This window comes from Equus przewalskii, chromosome 3 (genome assembly GCF_037783145.1).
Source record: "Equus przewalskii isolate Varuska chromosome 3, EquPr2, whole genome shotgun sequence".
NCBI classification, from domain to species: Eukaryota; Metazoa; Chordata; class Mammalia; order Perissodactyla; family Equidae; genus Equus; species Equus przewalskii.
The window spans coordinates 81,080,175-81,100,816 of record NC_091833.1 but is presented as its reverse complement, the minus strand read 5'-3'; the positions used below and the strand labels follow the sequence as shown (position 1 = coordinate 81,100,816).

At 39.5% G+C, this 20,642-nt stretch overlaps 1 protein-coding gene across 8 annotated transcripts in view; it reads right to left on the bottom strand.

Annotated features, from left to right (window-relative positions):
* CORIN (corin, serine peptidase) overlaps positions 1-20,642 on the bottom strand; it is a 211,759-nt gene that overhangs the window by 59,412 nt on the left and 131,705 nt on the right. For 3 of the 8 annotated variants that reach the window (XM_070615025.1, XM_070615023.1, XM_070615020.1), the window contains exons 7-10: positions 9,992-10,099; positions 7,392-7,502; positions 5,430-5,546; positions 1,991-2,095 (exon numbers count right to left, since the gene is read on the bottom strand). In XM_070615025.1, coding sequence (XP_070471126.1) covers positions 1,991-2,095; positions 5,430-5,546; positions 7,392-7,502; positions 9,992-10,099 — 441 coding nt within the window. The remainder of the gene's footprint in view (positions 1-1,990; positions 2,096-5,429; positions 5,547-7,391; positions 7,503-9,991; positions 10,100-20,642) is intronic. The other 5 variants (XM_070615028.1, XM_070615026.1, XM_070615021.1 and 2 more) reach the window with 2 other exon arrangements.

Sequence of the window (20,642 nt, the reverse complement as noted above, 5' to 3'; positions counted from 1 at the left end):
AGTCAAGCATATACACTGGTTTTAATAACACAGAAGGAATGGGAGATCAATGACTAGTCCAGTGCTCGGTACTCAGAAGAGGGGATGTTCAAATGTTTGCTGGATATATATGGAGAGAATCTGGCAAGAACATCCATAGTGACTGAGGAGATGAGACAGTGAGATGCTAGGGAAACTGAGCATATTTGAAGAACATAAGGAGAAAACCAAAGTAGTATCTATGAGTGGGAAGATGGCAGTATATTCTCCCGTGTAGAAAAGTTCTCTCCAGAAAGTCTGGAATCATGTCTCCCTTCCTTGTCATTAAAGTGCTCAGTGCCCATCCCAGTGCCTGGAACATCATAGGCACGCTATAAATACTGCTTGAATGTATGAGCCAGAGTTGATCTAGTGCCCTTCCTACAAATTCCTTTTTTGATAAGTGATAACGTATTTTTAAACTTTTAATTTTGAAATATTTCAAGCTTAGAGAAAATCAAATAACATACACCCAGTTACTCCCCACGCAGACTTGACACAGGCTAACACTGCTCTTTCAACTTTTTTGAGTCTAACAGTAAATGCCCTTCCATGTCAGACAACCCTCAACACTCTAACAATAAACACATGTCTGGGAGAACACTGCCACTGTTCAAAATTCTTCATCCTAAGTTCAAAGTGAAGTAAAAAAATAATTCTGGTAAAATTCCAGGGCAGATTTGGAGATAAGGAAATTGAAACAATGGACTCACAACATATATATACACTCATATACACACAGACACAGACACACATATATACACAGATATATATACACACATACACGTATTTAAATCAGTTTGGAGTAAAATGGCAGTGCATGTTAGTGGTCAGACTAGTATCTATCTGAACTGTTCTCTCATATAGAGGAGGGGTGGGTATTCTGCTTTCAGCCAAACACTTAAGTGCTCATGAAAATAAACAAAAAGTCCTGTTGATCTGGGTTTTCAATTGGCTGTCTCCCTCGCACTCCCATCCAGCCCATTGTTTTCACCCCTTGAGACTTCCTAATGGTTTCAGGGGCACCCCCTATAAATTCTATATTGACCTAGAAGGGTCACTAAGTAAAACTAGGGCCCAAAGCTGCAGCAAATCCAAGGACCCGCACCCTTCAGCCTTTCAACCTCCCTGCTTCCAGTGGTCTTCAGCTGTGAGGACATGTGTTAAGAAGTCATACCTTCTTGCCAACTGAAAGTTGACAGATCTGCTTCTAAATGTCAAGCCCCAATTTGAAGGGGAGGCCAAAAACTAGTTATAAAAAGTGAGAGAAGTGAGTAGAGTAAGAAAGCAGAGCCCAGGAGTAGGGAATCATTACTAGAAATCAGAGTCTTTGTGGGGTTTCTGATTCACTTTAAATTTCCTGTGGGAGTCTACGTGGTCATCAGCTGCTCCTGCCCACTCTGTCTTCCTCCAGATAGCCAATCTAGAGAGAGCCACCTGTTTACACCATTTGGAGCTGTATTACATTGTCACTGAAACAAATTAACATAAAGGTGGCAAGATTCTTATAGGTCAGCAAAGTTCCTGGAAAGGTGAGAATAAGTTTTACTGAAAGAATAGACCGCCAAAGTAGCATGTGGCTATTTAGATGAACCTCATCTTTGCATCTTGGATAAAGTTTCCACTTTTGAAGCTGTGCTTTGTAGAGGAAGAAAGATAGCATCTGCCTGCAGATGGAGCCAAGAAAATGATCTATAGGAGCTGATGTTGAGTTGAAAGTAATGGTAATGATACTAAGCAATGTGGATTTATGGTCCATTCACAATGACACATTTGTTTCTGATTTAAGTTAATTAAGACCATTTTGTTTCTTTTCTGCTACCATATGCAGCCTTCAAAAAAGAAAAAGAAAACAGATATATACATTTTTGAAGGGATTCCAGACTTCAGCATTTTAATGTCAATGCAAAAAGAAAAAAAGCGGAATGCATCCCCTGACACGGTGATTGCATTTGTCAGCTGCTGTACTTACTACAGTTATTTGGACTGTTCGGGTCACAAAGAGAGCTACCACCACACGAATCAAGGCAGGAATTGTAGCGGCATCTTTGGTCACCTTCTTGACATGGAGTCTGACCTGGGGGGGAAAGGCACAGGCGCTTTCATCATCTGTAAATTCTTACACGAGGGTCGGAAGGATCGAGAACGCCTGGTGGAGCTGAGGAATGACACAGCTTTAATTTCCTTCCAGCTTCTCCAAAAATATTAAACACATGTTGAATAGGTACTTTCTGGATTAGTTTTCCTGGCAACTAAATACAACACAGTTATTCCAAAATGATTGTGTAAGAATGAAGAAATAAGAGGGAATCTGTCCTCTAAGAAAACAGGTTATTGTTGCTTTTCATGGAAAAAAAGCCAGTTTTATATTTACGCGGGTGCATATACTTGATTACAAAATAAAATGCAAGTGATTTGAGGGAGAGGCCAACATAAAGATCTTGACATTTTGAATCTTAAATTATGTTATTTTGAAGACTCATTTGCTCCCAATTCTAGTCTTCTCTCTAAGGAAAATGCTTTCCCTAATAATAAATAGGGCATGAACACCAATGCAATAAGGATATTTCACCATGGTCCAAGTTTTATGCAGCTGCTATTTATAGTTTCTGTATGTCCTTGGAAAGTATCATTGGCCTAGCTGTGAGGACCTGAGAATTGGGTTTCTTGTTTCCAAATGAATGACAACAGTAACATCAGCCTAATGGCTTTTCCTTAAGTTGTGTAGAGAGGAAACTGCTTTTCCCCTTGATTTCCTGGTCATTTGTGGATTGAATGGATAAGGTAATAAATTACTGCCCATTCTCTTTCTAGCTCTCCCCCATTATAGCCAATTACTTTCAGACGTGTCATCTGGATCTAGAAAATCTTGCAAGGCATTTTTAAGTATAAATAATAGTGTGTATGTACATATAAATATTCTTATCTATCATTCTAAGACAATGTTTATTATACAGGATTCTCTTCTTTCAAGTACCGTTAACATGCAACAGTATATATCAAAGCCTTGAATAAAAGAGATGGCACTCTTTTTTATCAATGTCATCAGGGTCAAACTGTTTTTACAAGGTAAGCTAGGCTGATTTCCATGAGTTTATTCTTTTAAATAAATTTTATTAAGACAACACGCATTCATTATTTCAGCAAGATACTAAATGCCTGGTACGTGACAAGCTTATATGACAAGCTAGGCAGTAAGCATTAAAAGATAAAAGAGCGTGATAGTTTATATTCTAATTAGGGATATAGTCATGAACAGAACCGTACAATGCTGTGTGAGCATCGCTCCACCAAAGGTACATGTAAGGAGCAGCAGAAGCAAATCAGGGCAGTGGGGGACTGCTTCTCAAAGGAATTTTTCAGGCAGATGGGGTAAGTTGGGCTAACAGGGAAGGATGGGTTTCCCAAGCAGACAGCAGAATACGCAAAGGCCTGGAGAGGGTAAGCGCACAGGCTGGAGTCACTGGAGCTTAAGGGAGACTAGACAGGAAGGCTGAGAGCAGAGCCTGAGAGTTGGGAAGGCCTGAATCTTCAATAGGGCCTACAACCCTGGGAGAAGTGGTCCCTGCTTCCCTCTCCAGCCTTGTCTGGCAGAAGCAGCTTGTGATCACTGTTGACAATTATTCTGTAGTGGCACACTCCCCTTCACTCTCAGCTCTCTAATCACAGTGGCCTTCTCCCAGCACCACAAACTTACCTTGCTCCTTCCCTCCTCGCGACCCTTGGCCAAGCAGTTCCTTGTGTCTGAAGTGCTTTCTCCAGCCCCACTCTCCTTTGTTAACTCCACTCATCCTTCAGATCTGAGCTCCAATCTCTCTTCCTCAGGGAAGTTTCCCTGAGGCTTTTTACCAGGGCGTGCATCCCATATATGGCCTCCTAGCACCCTGAATTTTCCCTCATGGCCTATGTCACCCCATGGTTAGACAATGACTTGCAGAATGATTTGTATGATGCCTATCTCCCCCAGGAGCCTGCAAGCTCTGTGAAGCATTTTGCTTGCCAACAAATTCCCAGTGGTTTGACCATGTATTAGCACCACAATATACATTTATTAAGTTGAATGCATTAAAGAAAATAATATAAAAGATGCTAAAATTTTACGTTTCGATCCATTTCATCATATGACTTTCTTACATCTCACACATGTCAGGAAATAATCTAAAACTCCTGCCATTGCCTAGTGAAGAATCCAAAATTATTTCAAACAGAGTTGAATTATGTAGAAAGAAAGAACAATATGATCCTAAGGAAGGTGCTTGGCTGATAGGCACACAGTAACTCATGTTACTAGAAATCCTAGAAAAGGATTTCCTTCTGAATTTTAGAATTGGTAAAATGAAGCACTCCTTATCTAATTTTGCATGTAAGAAGTCTGTGATTAAAAGGCTCTCTGTTTAGATCTGCAATGCTTTTTCATCAAGGCTATTCTAATGATCAATATTCATTATGACAAAACTAGTTTAGCTAGAAGTGACCAGTCTCATTAGCTGATGGGTGATAAACACAGCCCAAGATCTGCTTTAACACAATGACCACGTAATAAGAGCTAACATTTGTTGAGTGCTCACCACATGCCAACTCTACGAAGCAGTCGTCATTATTCTAAGTTTACAGACACAGACACGGAGACATAACAAGGTTAAGTTACTGGCATAAGGTCAACCAGATAGTGGGCAGCAGCACTGGGCTTGACCCCAGGCAACAGGGCTGCAACAACCACATTCTTAACAACGAGGCTGTGTCGGCAAGTGGCGAGATCACTTATAAATAAATGCAGTGATTTTCAAGCCGAGGGATATTCTTCCGAACCCTGTACTGAGAGAGGCTGCCATGCAAACTGGGGCTTAAAACAATCAGTGTGGAGCTTTCTTTTCTGACAGAAGTAGGCACACTTTAGAAACCACCTTATTTGATTTGCCTTTTCTTTGAGTTTTGCAGATGATATCAGACTCCTTTGAAAGTGTTCGTAAGCCTAGTGCTTCATAAGGTGAGGCATTAAACTGCTGCCCTAAACACGGTTATTTTAGGAAGCTGTTACACTTAATTTTGGAAGCCAATTCCTTCTAATTGGAATCTAATCCAATTGAATACCATATACTAAACCTTTCTCTCTATCACGGTGTTGCATTTCCCCAGGAAGAGTTAACTGAATCCACCCATGCTGTTGAAGTGTTTAACCTGTACTCTTCACCCTTAGGAATGATTTTCAGTGTAAGTTGGTCGAAAATAATACTTAACACAAGAAAGGGTTTTCTGGCTGCCCAGTGCTGTGGGGACCACTGTGTCAGGCAATCTGAAATTATTTATGTGGGAATCCTATTTAAGCATGAGGCAACTTCCAACACTTTGCTTTGTTCCCGAGGGAAGGTCCATCAGTAAGGAATGTTCCAGGGGCCGTAGCACACACTCACTGTCACCGCAGCTCTCCTCATCACTGCCATCCTTGCAGTCCTTGTCGCCATCGCACTGGAAAGTGCTGGGGATGCACTGGCCATTTCTGCATTCCACTAGACCCTGGCTGTGACAGGCTAGGGGAAGCCAGAATGACAGTCACTTTATTCATTAGTACTTCTGTCCGTCTGCAGATCACACAAATGATTCCCGTTTATCTGGCATCACCAAGAAATAAAGTGTTCTGAGTATCTGAATGTTCTGCATAAATGAATGAATCATTAATTTTTTAAATTCTAAGTATCTTTGAAATGGAAAATTTTCTTTGTCGAATTTCTAGTGCCTTATTAAATAGCGCTTACTGCAGAGTAACTTTTTTTGAGAACCACATGATGGGAAGTAGTAGTAATAATTACTACTAATTAATTACTAGTAATTAATAATTTCTACTAATATAAAAGCCACAATTTATTAAAGGCTTACTATATGGCAGTAACTGTGTGAGGAGTATTATGTATCTAATCTCAAATTCTCAAACGTGTAAAGCAAATATTATCAACGTTGTTTAAAATAAGGGAATTGAAGCTTAAAGAGTTGAGTGCACATCTCAAAGTCACACTGCTGTGAAAACGTAGGGCCAGGACATGCAGGTGAGCTTCCCTGGCTCCTCACCCCGAGATTTCATTCCATACAACCTGAGCTAATGGGCCAGTGAAATGCCATATGAGAAAGAACTTGCATAGTACCTAACACAATAAACACTTCATTTTGAAACTTGCTTATGATGTCTGATATTTGAAAGGGATCATCTAGTGGCCATTAACCTTCCAGTTCATGAAGCTTGTCTAATTTCTATCCCTACTGTGTTTAGGACATCAGAAACCTGTGCGTCATTGACCTCAGCCTTCCCTGAGTTACTGTCTAATACTAAAAGTCCCTAATCTTGAATCAAGGCTCCATACGAGAATTGTTATACTTGAGCACCATGTTCTTGCTTTCCCAAGATCCATGAAGATACCATCCTCTCTGTTCCACTGGGTCCACTAAGCAAGGACTCAGGTGATATTTCATTTCAAATTCAATTCAGGGCAGAGGAAAGCTGGGCATTGTATTTATTCATTAATTTATATGACTTGTCTTATATCAAAATAAAAACCATGCAACCCACATTTCTATTTTTGCCTCAAATTATAGGCAAATCAAATATTCAATCTCTTATGTATCAACTTTTCTACTTTTAATAGACAGCAAAAGATAGAATACAAAGTTTAATTAGTTCAAACATGCATAAAATGCATCACATGAACTCTTTCAGGTCAATATTCTTTTCTTTTAACACCTAGCTGCTTCTATTCAAGTATTTGACTATTCCCTACTGGGTATAGTGTAGTTTCCAGGGGAAAAAACAGAGTTAATTGCCATATTTGATTTCAGTAGCTAGGTAATGTAACAGCTACCCGAAGACTGTTCACTCGCCCAGACACAGAACAGGCTGTGACGTTCTCATTATTATCATATACTCTGTGTAAGTCTGTGAACATTCGAGACTCTCTTCTCTCTGGCAGTTCTCTCCATCTTCTCCCACAAATGGTGCCCGAGGATATGTTTGGAGGCTCCTGCAGGGGAGATCAACTACTCATATATTGTGTGCAGAAGAAAAGTCCCCAGCCTCTGGGAAGAACATCCCCTTTGACAAAGTCACAGATGCAGAAAGGAGATGCAAGGAGCAATGAGAGAGAAAACAGACACTCACTTAGCCAGACAAGCCAAATTAAGCTTGGAGTTTGAGTGAGAGAGTTGTGGAAGTTGGATACACTACACTGTTATTGTCATTACATCACTCGATTACTATCTTTATAGGCTAGGACCAAAGTATAAGAACCTTCTCTTTGAATGTTGCTTAGAGAGTGAAGCTTGAATATATTTGTCTAAACAGGCAGAAACAGAAAAGTAGGAGAAATGAAAATCCTCAGGGCACTCACAGCAATTGGCCTCATCAGACTTATCCACACAGTCATGGTCACCGTCACACACCCACTCTATTGCAATGCAGCGCCCATCTCCACAGCGATGCTCCTCAGTGGGATTGCAATCTGGAGAAAACAAAACTCATGAGGATGTAGAGAACCAGCATGACCAACACTTAGAATCATACGGCTCATGCTTCCAGCTGAAGAGAGTGTATTCCAATTATTCCAATACCTTCAGTAACTTTGCTATGATGGGTCTGGCATAATTAGAATGTCACCTCCCAACCAAGCATGTGGCCCACTGGCCACCATCACTATGAGGTAAGACCTGTCTGCTTTTCAGATGAGTAACAACTGTCAGCTTTCTCAGGACCCATTGTTTGTTCTTGCTGTTGTTTTTTGTTTTGTTTAGTCATTTTCTTTCCTCATGAAAAATTTTTGATTTTTACACTGGTTCAACTAAACAGAACTGTGTGATTTGGGTTTGACAATGTAGCTGATTTGATGTATTTATGGCAATTCTATCATGTTTCTAAGAACTGTAACTTACCTCTCTATGGGAAATTGGGAAGGCAAGTATCTCCTCCTGTCATCTTTTCTGAGGCTGGGCTTAGGTTTTTCTATTGAACTTTTTAAATATATAATTCATATTTTAAATAACTGTATATTTTAAAGAAATGCAAAATATTTACATTTTTTTCATGATTCTTTTTAGCCTGGATTTAATCTCTGTCCCAAACTATACTTTCCTGGGGAAAAAAGATAACTAAGTGATGTTTCTTCTCATAGAGGGCAGAATCTATAGGATTTTTTGCCATGAGACATTCAATAACCTTAATATAAACAACCTTTTAAAACATGTATATGGATTCATGAATACCAGATTTAATAATGAGGAACTATTATGAGTTTCTATTAACAGTGCCACTGTCATTGACAGACTCATGGAGGGACCATGGATCTTAAAGAGTATTTTGGAGCAATGTAGTGAAGTATATGGAAGATGAAGTACAGAGAAAAGAAGAAAAGACGCAATAGGTGAGATGCCTGGGCAAAACGCAGATGAGTCACCACATGCTCAGCCTGCTAAAGATGGGCAGCTGGGCAGAGACTGGTCTAAGGGAGCGTTGTAATTATTACCATTAGGCAAGGACAAAGTCACCCCAAGAGCACAAACTGCATGATATCCTACTGTCTTCAGAGTAATTATGTTGCATGGTAAGACCATTCTTTTTCACACACTGGCTATATGCTGGTCCTCTCCACTGACATATCCAACTTCCAAGCCACACTGTGCATTCCCCCACCCCTACCTCCCATTTTTCCTCTCTTTTCTCCAGTTATGGTAAAAAGAGGGTTGGATTAGATGATCTCTAAGGCCTCTTCCAAGCATAAATTCTATGATGTATACAACTACAACTGCCTCTCATTCTTTGTCCTAAGACTGATCAGTACCAGAAGATAATCCATATCTATCTAGTGACTCATAAGATGCTTTGTACATATACACATTTTCCACTATTTTTATGGATGCAGTGAGGGGCAGCTAGACAGGCACTTCTGGAAACTGCCTAGTTTCCCAGCATGGGGCCATTTCTGACACTCACCACTCTGAGGTGTTCCTCTGATCATACTTTGATCCTTCCCCACCACTCTTTTTGATATTCTCTAATGCTGAATATTATTTCACATCATTTGCCCAGTGTCTCTCCCCATCTCAGCTTGCAAAGTTCTATGTCACTCAATAATATACGACCTAAAAATTCTAAAGTTAATCAAAAAGTTAAATAAGCAAAAGGAGTTTTGCTGGTTTTAATTCATGAGATGGCATCAGAATTGAACACAACTCTTTAAAAGACAGGTTCATTCTTTTTTTTTTTTTTTTTTTTTGACATATAATTGACAACAGCATTGTGTAAATTTATGCCAAGTGAGGTAAGTCAGAAAGAGAAAGACAAATACTGTGTGCTATCATTTATATGTGGAATCTTAAAAAGCTGAATTTGTAAAAACAGAGAGTAGAATGGTGGTTACCAAGGGCTGGGGGTGGGGAATTGGGAAGGTGTTGTTTACAGGTACAAACTTGCAACTAGTAAGTAGGTTCACTCTTTAAAAGATAAGATCAGCTTTTGTACATAAAACAAATGTGCCGTCTTAATCCTAGGTGTTCCCACAGGAGGAGACCTCCCTGTAGAGCTTGGCAACAATATAAAGGAGGGGTTTTGGTTACATATAATAAGGGGGTGAGCACAGACAGTATATCTGTCTGCAAAGTTTTGCTCGACAGCTCAAAATCTAAACATGAGCCACGGGGTGTAACCAGAGAAGAAATAGAACACTTGCAAAGAGAAAAAATGTTAACAAACTTAACCCACCTTTCCACTCCACTTCTTTAGCATTTCCATAAGACTTTATGCAAGAAATGTTACATTTACATGTAAGACATGACTGAAACTAATAACTGAAAAAACCTCCTCTTTCTAAAAATTAAGAAACCAACCATTTTGTAATTTAACCTGCTAATCACCATTAACAAACAATGAGCTACAAGTTCTTCGTTGTAAATTTCTGCAATTTTAAACGAAAACGTTTAGGGAAAGAATGCTACTTACCACAGTTTTGCTCATCACTCAGGTCCCCACAGTCATCATACCCATCACACACGAGGCTGTAATTAAGGCACTTGCCCGTGTGACAATGAAACAGATCCTTACTGCAATCTGCAAATGAGAGAAGCCACTGATGTGTCACAGAACAGAACAGGATGTTACAGTAGTACTTTATTTAGCAAAACAATATACTGGGAGGAAAACTATAGTGGTAACCTGGTCCACACCTGTTGTTTCACAGGTGAGGAGACGGTGGTGCAGAGACATCCAATGACTTGCTCAAGTTCACACAACAAGTTACCGCAGAACCAGGACTAGGACCTCTGGCTCCCAAGCCAGTGCTCTCATCACTTTCTGAGAGTCTTTATCTGAGTTCCACTCTGTCACCTGAAAACTCCTTTATAGTCAAATATGAGAAAAGACATTCTCAACTCACCATAGTTCCTAAAGAAGTTCGTGATCATACAGAATGAATGATTTTAATAGAGGGTGAGTAATTATTTCCTAGAAATGTTTCCAACTCACCATAGTTCCTAATGAAGTTCATGATCATACAGAATGAATGATTTTAATACAGGGTGAGTAATTATTTCCCAGAAATGTTTCCTTTAAAATGAAAGCCTAGTTTTGTCAATGGTAGGCATAAACATCATGGAGAGAGAAAGTCATTTCTATTAGAGAGTTGTTACTTTCACACAAATGTTATTGCTTAATTGTCTTATAACATGACCCTCAGATAAGCAATACTGTCCTAGATTGTGGTGGCAAGATAAAAATAAGTGATATGGAACCTCAGGAAGCTTATAGTTTAATGTTGGAATAAACAACACGCAAGGAAATTTCAATCAGAAGATAGGTCTTATACTTGGGTAAACTGGAACTCTTATCCTGGTTCTGCCATCTACTAACTGTGGGAATTTGAGTGTACTGGTTAAAATCTACGAGTCTGTGAACTGATTTATGAAATTAGGATAAGATTAATTACTTAACTGGGTTTTGGAGAAAAGATTAATAAAATAAGGTGTGTTAGATGCCAAGATAACTCAGTGGGGAAAGAATACTCTTCAACAAATTGTGTTGGGACAATTGGATTTCAAATGTGCAAAATTGAACTCTGACCATTACTTCAAATCATACACAAAAACTATCTCAAAATGGATCATAGACTTTAATATAAGAGCTAAAATTATGAAGCTTCTAGAAGAAAACATAGGAAAAAAAAACCTGTGACCTTGGGAGGCAAACAATTCTTGGATATAACAACAAAAGCACAATAAAAGAAAAAATTAATAAATGGGTTTCATTACAGTTAATATTTGTGCTTCAAAAGATGCTGTCAAGACGGGTCGGCCCAGTGGCACAGGGGTTAAGTTCGGGTGCTCCGCTTCAGTGGCCCGGGCTTCGCTGGTTCAGATCCTGGGTGCAGACCTGAGCACCATTTATCAAGCCATGCTGTGGCAGGCATCCCACATATAAAGTAGAGGAAGGTGGGCACGGATGTTAGCTCAGGGCCAGTCTTCCTCAGCAAAAAGAGGGGGATTGGCGGCAGATGTTAGCTCAGAGCTAATCTTCCTCAAAAAAAGATACTGTTAAGAAAATGAAAAGACAAGCCACAGACCGGAAAAAATATTTGCAAATCATGTATCTGATAAAGGACTTACATCCAGAGTATATATATATATATACAGAATCTTACAGTCAACAACAAAGCAAACAAACCAATTACAAATAGGCAAAAGACTTGCCTAGAAAGTCTTCAAGAAAGACATACAAATGGCTACCAAGCATATGAAAAGGTGCTCAATACAATTAGTCATTAAGGAAATGCAAATTAAAATCACAATAAGATGCTGTTATATATCCCTAAAATGACTATAATCAAAAAGACAAAGAATACCAAGTATTGGCAAGGATTTCAAGAAACTGAAACTCTCATACATAGTTGGTGGGGATGTAAAATAATGCCACTTTGGAAAGTAGTCTGGTGCCTTCTTATAAAGTTATTTATAACCTTATCCTACGATTCGTGAATTCCACTCTTAGAAATCTACCCAAGAGAAATGAAACATATATCCACACAAAGTCTTGTATGTGAGTGTTAATAGCAGCTTTATTCATAACAGCCAAAGACTAGAAACAATCCAAATGCTCAAGTACTGGTGAATGGATAAACAAAACATACCATAGCCGTACAATGGAATACTATTCAGCAATTAAAAGCATCCAACTGTGCAGGGATGGTTCAAGATCCGCAAATCTATCAACGTGATACACCACATTAACAAAATGAAGAATAAAAATCACATGATCATCTCAATGGATGCAGAGAAAGCATTTGACAAGATACAGCATCCATTTATGATAAAAACTCTAAATAAAATGGGTATAGAAGGAAAATACCTCAACATAATAAAGACCATATATGACAAACCCACAGCAAATATCATTCTCAATGGAGAAAAACTGAAAGCTAGCCCTCTAAGAACAGGAACCAGACAAGGATGCCCACTGTCACCACTCTTATTTAACATAGTATTGGAAGTCCTAGCCAGAGCAATCAGGCAAGAAAAAGAAATAAAAGGGATCCACATTGGAAAAGAAGAAGTGAAACTGTCACTCTTTGCAGATGACATGATTTTATATCTAGAAAACCCTAAAGAGTCCACTAAAAAACTTTTAGAAATAATAAAGAAATACAGTCAAGTTGCAGGATACAAAATCAATGTACAAAAATCAGTTGCGTTTCTATACACTAACAACGAAGTAGTAGAAAGAGAAATTAAGAATACAATCCCATTTACAATTGCAACAAAAAGAATAAAATACCTAGGAATAAACTTAAGGAAAGAGGTGAAAGATCTGTACATCAAAAACTATAAAACATTGTTGAAAGAAATCGAAGAAGGCACAAAGAAATGGAAAGATATTCCGTGCTCTTGGATTGGAAGAATTAACATTGTTAAAATGTCCATACTTCCTAAAGCAATCTATAGATTCAACGCAATCCCCATTAAAGTTCCAATGACACTTTTTACAGAAATAGAACAAAGAATCCTAAAATTTATATGGAACAACAAAAGACCCCGAATAGCCAAAGGATTCCTGAGAAAAAAGAACAAAGCTGGAGGTATCACACTCCCTGATTTCAAAATATACTACAAAGCCATAGTAACCAAAACAGCATGGTACTGGCACAAAAACAGACACACAGATCAATGGAACAAAATTGAGAGCCCAGAAGTAAACCCACATGTTTATGGACAGCTAATATTCGACAAGGGAGCCAAGAGCATACGATGGAGAAAGGAGAGTCTCTTCAATAAATGGTGTTGGGAAAACTGGACAGCCACATGCAAGAGAATGAAAGTAGAACATTCCCTTACACCATGCACAAAAATCAACTCAAAACGGATTAAAGACTTGAATGTAAGACCTGAAACCATGAGACTTCTAGAAGAAAACATAGGCAGTACGCTCTATGACATTGGTCTGAGCAGCATATTTTCAAGTCCCATGTCTGACCAGGCAAGGGAAACAAAAGAGAAAATGAACAAATGGGACTACATCAAACTCAAAAGCTTCTGCACAGCAAAGGAAACCATCAACAAAACGAAAAGACAACCTAACAATTGGGAGAAAATATTTGCAAACTACATATCAGATAAGGGATTAATATCCAAAATATACAAAGAACTCATACAGCTCAGCAACAAAAAAACCAACAATCCAATTAGAAAATGGGCAAAAGATCTGAACAGAGATTTCTCCAAAGAAGATATACAGATGGCCAATAGGCATATGAAAAGATGCTCAACATCATTAGCTATCAGGGAAATGCAAATCAAAACTACAATGAGGTATCACCTCACTACGATGGGAATGGCTATAATTAACAAGACAGGAAACAACAAATGTTGGAGAGGGTGTGGAGAGAAGGGAACCCTTGTTCACTGCTGGTGGCAGTGCAAACTGGTGTAGCCACTATGGAAAGCAGTATGGAGTATCCTCAGAAAATTAAGGCTAGATCTACCATATGATCCAGCTCTTCCACTGCTGGGTATTTATCCAAAGAACTTGAAAACACAAAGGCATAAAGATACTTGCACCCCTATGTTCATTGCGGCATTATACACAATAGCCAAGACATGGAAGCAACACATGGGAATTCGTGCCCATCAAGGGAGGAATGGATAAAGAAGGTGTGGTATTTATACACGATGGAGTACTACTCAGCCATAAGAAATGACTAAATCCGGCCATTTGTGACAACATGGATGGACCTTGAGGGTATTATGCTGAGTGAAATAAGTCAGAGGGAGAAAGTCAAATACCATATGATCTCACTCATAAGTAGAAGATAAAAACGACAAAAAAAAAAAAAACACACATAGCATTGGAGATTGGACTGGTGGTTACCATTGGGGAAGGGAGGAGGTGGGAGGGCAAAAGGGGTGATTAGGCTCACATGTGAGGGGATGCACTATAATCAGTGTTTGGACGGTGAACATGATGTAATGTATACAGAATTCGAAATATGATGTACATCCAAAAAAAATAAAACTTAAAAAAAAATAAATAAAAGCATCCAACTACCGACACGTGTGACAGCATAGGTGAACCTTAAAAACATTATGCTAAGTGAAAAAAACCAGATACAAAGACAACTTATTGTGTGACCCACTTATGAAATTTCTGGAAAAAGCAAACTTACAGATACAGAAATCTGAGCAGTGGTTATCTGTGGCCGAAGAGGTAGGAGTGGGGACTGACTGCAAATAGATGGGAGGGAAATTTGGGGGGAGATGAACAAGTTCTAGAGGTGGATTATGGTGACAGTTGCACAACCCTATAAATTTACTAAAAACCAATGGGTTAATTTTATGGTATGTAAATTATACCTCAATAAAGCTGCAAAGATGTTCAAAATTAATATATGTAAGGAACCCTGCATTTAATAGAAACTAGATTTCTTAAAAGTGTTATCTTTTCCCTTATTTAAGGTGAATTAAGTTCAAAAATAGATTCTTAAGGCTGGAGAGCGATGATGGAAGATGGGTAGAATTTCAGTAGAGTGGATAGGATGAAAACTTTAGCATGTTTCAAGTACAGGGAATAGCAAGAACAAAGAAAAGAGGTGCAAAATGGGGGCACGTTCAAGAATCAGTCTAGTTAGCTGACGAAGACCAGGAATGTAATGGTCAACGGTCCAGTTTCCTGAATTTCAGCTGTTTGTTTCTCCTCAAGCAGAAGTCTGCATCTCATACCACGGGTGATGCGTACCTCTTTAACATAAACATCCCAGACTCCATGAGAATTCATTATCAAAAGTCTTGGACATTGATTAAACTGTTAGCCACAGCAAAATATTATCCTTGTTATTTACATGAATCATAAATTTCTATTTCAAAAAGCGTTCTTCTAAAAAGAAGTTACTTAAGTACTTTTAGAATCACATCATTTTAGAAATGGAATGGGCCTGAGATCATCTGCTCAGTGCCTTCATTAAGAGGGTATGTATGTATAAACACAGACACACACATGTGTGTACACATCTGCTCACACTTATACACATACAGAACTTTGTAAGTACTTTTTATTTTTTTATTTCCCCTAGGCTGACTAATTTCCAAACAAGGAGAACTATCATAGGGGAAAAAATTTAAGAACTAAAAAGAGGTCTCAGTTTTCACCTTGACAGTACTATTTCCTCCCATTCAGCAGAGGGAGCTAACTCCCCACCCTGCGCCCCACCACTGACAGGGAGTACCACATACTTGCTTGCTGAGTCAAGCAAAGGTATGACTTTGATTCTCCTGCCCACTGAGCAGAGTTGCGGAATTTGTACATCAAGATGCACACATTTCTTTGGGAAGTTTTAAAAGGTCTTTTTGATTTTTGTTTTGTTTTAATCTAAATTACTCCTGTGGGAAGTGTTGAGCCAGTATGCTAGCATCAGTAATAACCAGGGTCCTTAACTTGACCCATCAGTGCAAAAGTACTTACATTCCCCAAAGAAGTGGGCAGGATAGAGGTGACATATTTTAAACCATATGAGTTAATTTTTTTTTTAAGCAATACACTTCACTTGTGTGTGTGTGTGAGGAAGATTGGCCCTGAGCTAACATTTGTTGCCAATCTTCCTCTTTTTGCTTGAGGAAGATTGTCACTGAGCTAACATCTGTGTCAGTCTTCCTGTATTTTATTTGGGACGCCACCACAGTATGCCCTGATGAGCAGTGCTAGATCCACACCCAGGATCCGAATCTGCACACCCCAGGCTGCCAAAGCAGAGCATGCAAACTTAATCACTATGTACCAGGCCAGTCCCTACACTTCACTTTTTTTGATGGTAGGACTGGGGAGTCAAACACGCTTTTCAGAGTCTGATTAACCTGAGAACACACCAAAAATTTCCAAAGACCCTCTTTGTGAGGCCCATTCTGGGATCTCTGATAATTCATCCTAAAACACCTCATTGGAGATATTTTTCAAATTAATGCTGTGATTTATTAAATTACTTCACAAATGGAGATGACTCAAGCATTTTAGAACACTCATTATTCACACAGGTGCTGATTCAACTTTCCACTGTTATGACTGACTTCTTTAGAAGCCATTTTCAGAGGTTAGATACAAAATTAGCTGCCTTTGGAAAACAACTTGTTACTTCCCTAAGGTCTGTGTGATTGGTAAACACACAAAACCTTAACCAGAGGCACTGCACAGCCAGAAATATATAGCAAATAGCAAAGATCACAGTGCCTCCTTTTATTGGAATAAATGTTTATTTGAACTGAAAAGAGATGTTGCACAATTTGGGGCCAACAAATCAAAATCCTCAAAAGCTGCTTGCTGCGATTATCTTGCTTAATACAAGCATAATTTTGCATAACCTAAGGTAGATGTTTTTCTAAATACAGATCTTTTTTTCTTAATGAGCGCTGGATACAAAATGTTACTTTTGAAGTTCTTGCATGTTAATATTTATTTCATTTGGCATCTTACACTATTAAGTTTTGTCCCTCAAAGTTATCATTAAATTAAAGGAGAAAACTAAGGAACAGAAACCTTTTCATCAAGAGCTTCATTCAATTTGCTCAGTCTCTGTGAGTCTCTAAACATAATTGTGTTGCCTCAACTCAAGATTCAAGTGTGGATGCTCAATTTCCACCCATAAACACCCTCATTTTGAGATGACTAGAGAGGTTAAATGGTTTTCCCACAGTTTCCCAGCTCATTAATAGCAGAGCTGTGAGTGAAGCCAGCTTTCTTGACCCCCCTGGGTTCTTTTGACTATTGACTTATTAGCTCTAAAGAAGGATTTCTCAACTGCGGTACTATTGACAGTTTAGACTGGGTGATCCTTTATTGTCGGGGGCCATCCTTTGCATTGTAGGATGTTGAGCAGCATCCCTGGTTTCAACTCACTAAATGTCAGTAGCACCGCCTCCGACCTCCCCAGTTGTGACAATCAAATACGTCTCCATACAGTGCAAAACGTCCCCTAGGGGGCGAAATTGCCCCTAGTTGGGAGCCCCCGTTCTACAGTATCCAAACACCACTGCAGTCCAAGGCCCAGCTTTAATCTCATCTTTCCCATGGGCTCTCTCCACACCAATGTGGCAGCTAATAGCCCTGCTCTCTTCTCTCCTCACAGGACCTCCCCTCCCTACATTTTTGTTTACACCAATCTTCTTTGGCTTTGTGACATTTCTTCTCTTATATTGTTCTAAAACAGCATACTTAATGTCTCTATGTTTATATGTTGGGTCCCTGATTAGACTAAAAGCCTCATGAAGAAGGAAACTGTCTTAACATTTTTTATATTTACTAGGTACCTAGAACATGCTTCACACAGAGCAGAAATTCAAGAATATTCAATAGTTTGATTCATTCACTATAATCAGATTGCCACTAAACAAGAAAATTTTCCAGACATCTGAAGCTTCTTCCGTCAGTGTAGAATGACATATTTTTATTTTTATTATTTTGATGGAAATCTTTCCAGTATTTATTTGCCTCTCTGTCTTAGTAAACAGAGTATGGAAAACACAGTCATTTTTAATGACACAGAAACATCAATTTTTATTTTGTGCTGTTTGGGTTGCTTTCTTTGTAAACTAGCTTCACGTGGTGCTGCTTTTAAAATTTTGTGTCTATTTTAGCGTTTCTCTCTCTTCTACAACGGATCACCTGACCTTTATCAGCTGTCCTCATGACTTCCAGTGGTCAGCTCTGCATCCTGGAGGTGAGAGGTGCTGGGAGGTGGGGGGAGTAGGCATGGTAGGCGGGTAGGGGGTAGGGGGTGTGTGAGGAACAACAGTAACAACCACCACAATCACATCATAAATCCTAACACTCTGTAAGAGTTATTGTATTGTAGACACTGGTCTACGTGCTCTACATCCAATGATTCATTCTGCATAACAATTCCAGCAATAGTTACTATTATTGCTTCTATTGCACTGACAAGGAAAGTGAGGCACAGAGAGATTGCATACCTTTCCCAAGTTCACAGACGCAGGAAATGGCAAAGAAGAGAGGGGCACCCAGGCAGCCTGTCTCAAGAACTTATATTATTAACCACTCCCCTGTGTTCCACTCAGTATAATTAGTTAACCACAGTCCTCAAAAATAAGTCAACCAATTTTACCAAAAATTCAGAGCAAATGATTTCCAGAAGTATTTGACGGTGGTTTTAGGTGGCATAAAGTGTATGAACTTTGTGGCAGTTACTGTGCTTGGGGCTTTCTTGACTTATTTGCTAAGCACCTGCTGTGTACCAGGCACTGTTCTAGAACTTCTTTTAGAATCAAAAGATTATAGACCGTTAGCACCAAAGGAGACACCAGACACCTTCTGATCCAGTGGTTTCACATCTGGCTACACATTAGAATCACCTGGGTGGCTTTGCTAAGGTGCTGTGTCTGGGCCCAGCGTCCTGAACAACTGAACTTGAATCCCTGCAGTTGGGGCCTCCCGGAGATGCTAACATGCAGCCAGACTTGATGACAGAGAAACTGAGGATTAGGGGAGCAGCCTGCCGAAAGTCACAGATCCGGAAGTTTTCAAAAGAAAACTTTTCCTAATTTTTAAAAATCTTTTCACTTCACCATTAAAAGTGTTCCAGGTGGTTGGAAATCTGTTCATTCCGCAAATACTTAGGAAGGGGCTGATAAACACAACAACATTAGTTAAAGTCAGCCGTCCCAGATCCTTGAGTGACGTGGTAATAGTCAATTGCCTCCCAAAGCGTAATGCAGGGTCCAAAACAGTTAAACGTTTTCCTGTCACGAGTGATCAGAATGTAATCGTTCACCAAATCTGAACTTTTATGGATAAGGGTAAGTCAAAGGCAGCAGAGTTTAGGGAAAATAGCAGTAGATTTGGAACACTGAAGAGCGGGTTCAAATCTAGCACTTGGAACAACTGGCAAATTTATTCGTGGCCCCAAGTCTCAGCTCTACACCTGCATAAAAGGGGCTAATACGTACTTTGCTGATAATCAAATCAGATCATGTAGCTACGTGCTTCCAGCACAGTTGATTAGGGAGCTCACAAATAATAAATCCCTTCCCTTCCTCCCTTTGAAGAGGACTAAAAAATAAATGAACAAGTCAATAAACTATACAACAGCCTAATTAGACCCGTGTCTTATAAAAGCAGATAAGAGGGGCTGGCCCTGTGGCCTAGCAGTTAAGTTCCCGTGCTCCGCTTCGGCGGCCCAGGGTTTTGACAATTCAGATCCTGGGCGAGGACATGGCACCATTCGTCAGGCCATGTTGAGGCAGCATCCCACATGCCACAACTAGAAGGACCCACAACTAAAATATACAACCACGTACTGGGGGGACTTGGGGAGAAAAAGAAAAAAGAAAAAAAAAGAAGCAGTTAAAAGACCATTAGCAAGAGACCATTTTTGCCTCTCATCCACAGAAGCATGATCTTTTCTGGCAGTCCTCCTCCTCGTGTACCTGCCAGAACCTTAGGAGCCCAGCACTTCCTTCTGCTCCTCCCTGGGAAAGCCCAATGAGGCAAAACCTTCTGCTCCCCTTACGAGTATCTGTGGGCTGCATTCATGCTCTGATTGCATCCACGCCCTAATTCAGGCTTACACTATTACTTCGCTGCTGGGTGGTGACAACAGGAGGGTGGCACCTTCTATAAAATGCATGCTGAAATGCCACAAGCTTTAACTGAATGTTAAAGCCTGGAGGTGGATGTTGTCCTTGGAATGTTAGAAACAACTGCATGCAAAGCTTTCGATACCTAACTGAGCATTTTCGTAGAAGTATTCCGAGGGAAAGTATTTTCTCAACTGACCAAACCAGATTGTTTTTGAGGTGTGTTCACAAGGAGAGCTCATATCTTCCTTAATAAACTCTTTGGCTCCCAGGACATTGCTGAATACCTCACAGAATAGTAATACCTTCTTTGCTCAGTCACTGACTAGGAGAATTTACTCCTTCAAATTCAATTTCAACAAATGCAGCAGAAAGCACTTACTATTTAAAATGCAATTCTCAGTGCAACTGTGGAACAGAAATGATAAAGCCAGAATGATAAATCGGCCCACCACGAGGGATAGAGGCACATGGGGAATATGAAGCATGCCATAACGTGGGCCATAATTGGTAGATAAACAACAGATTCC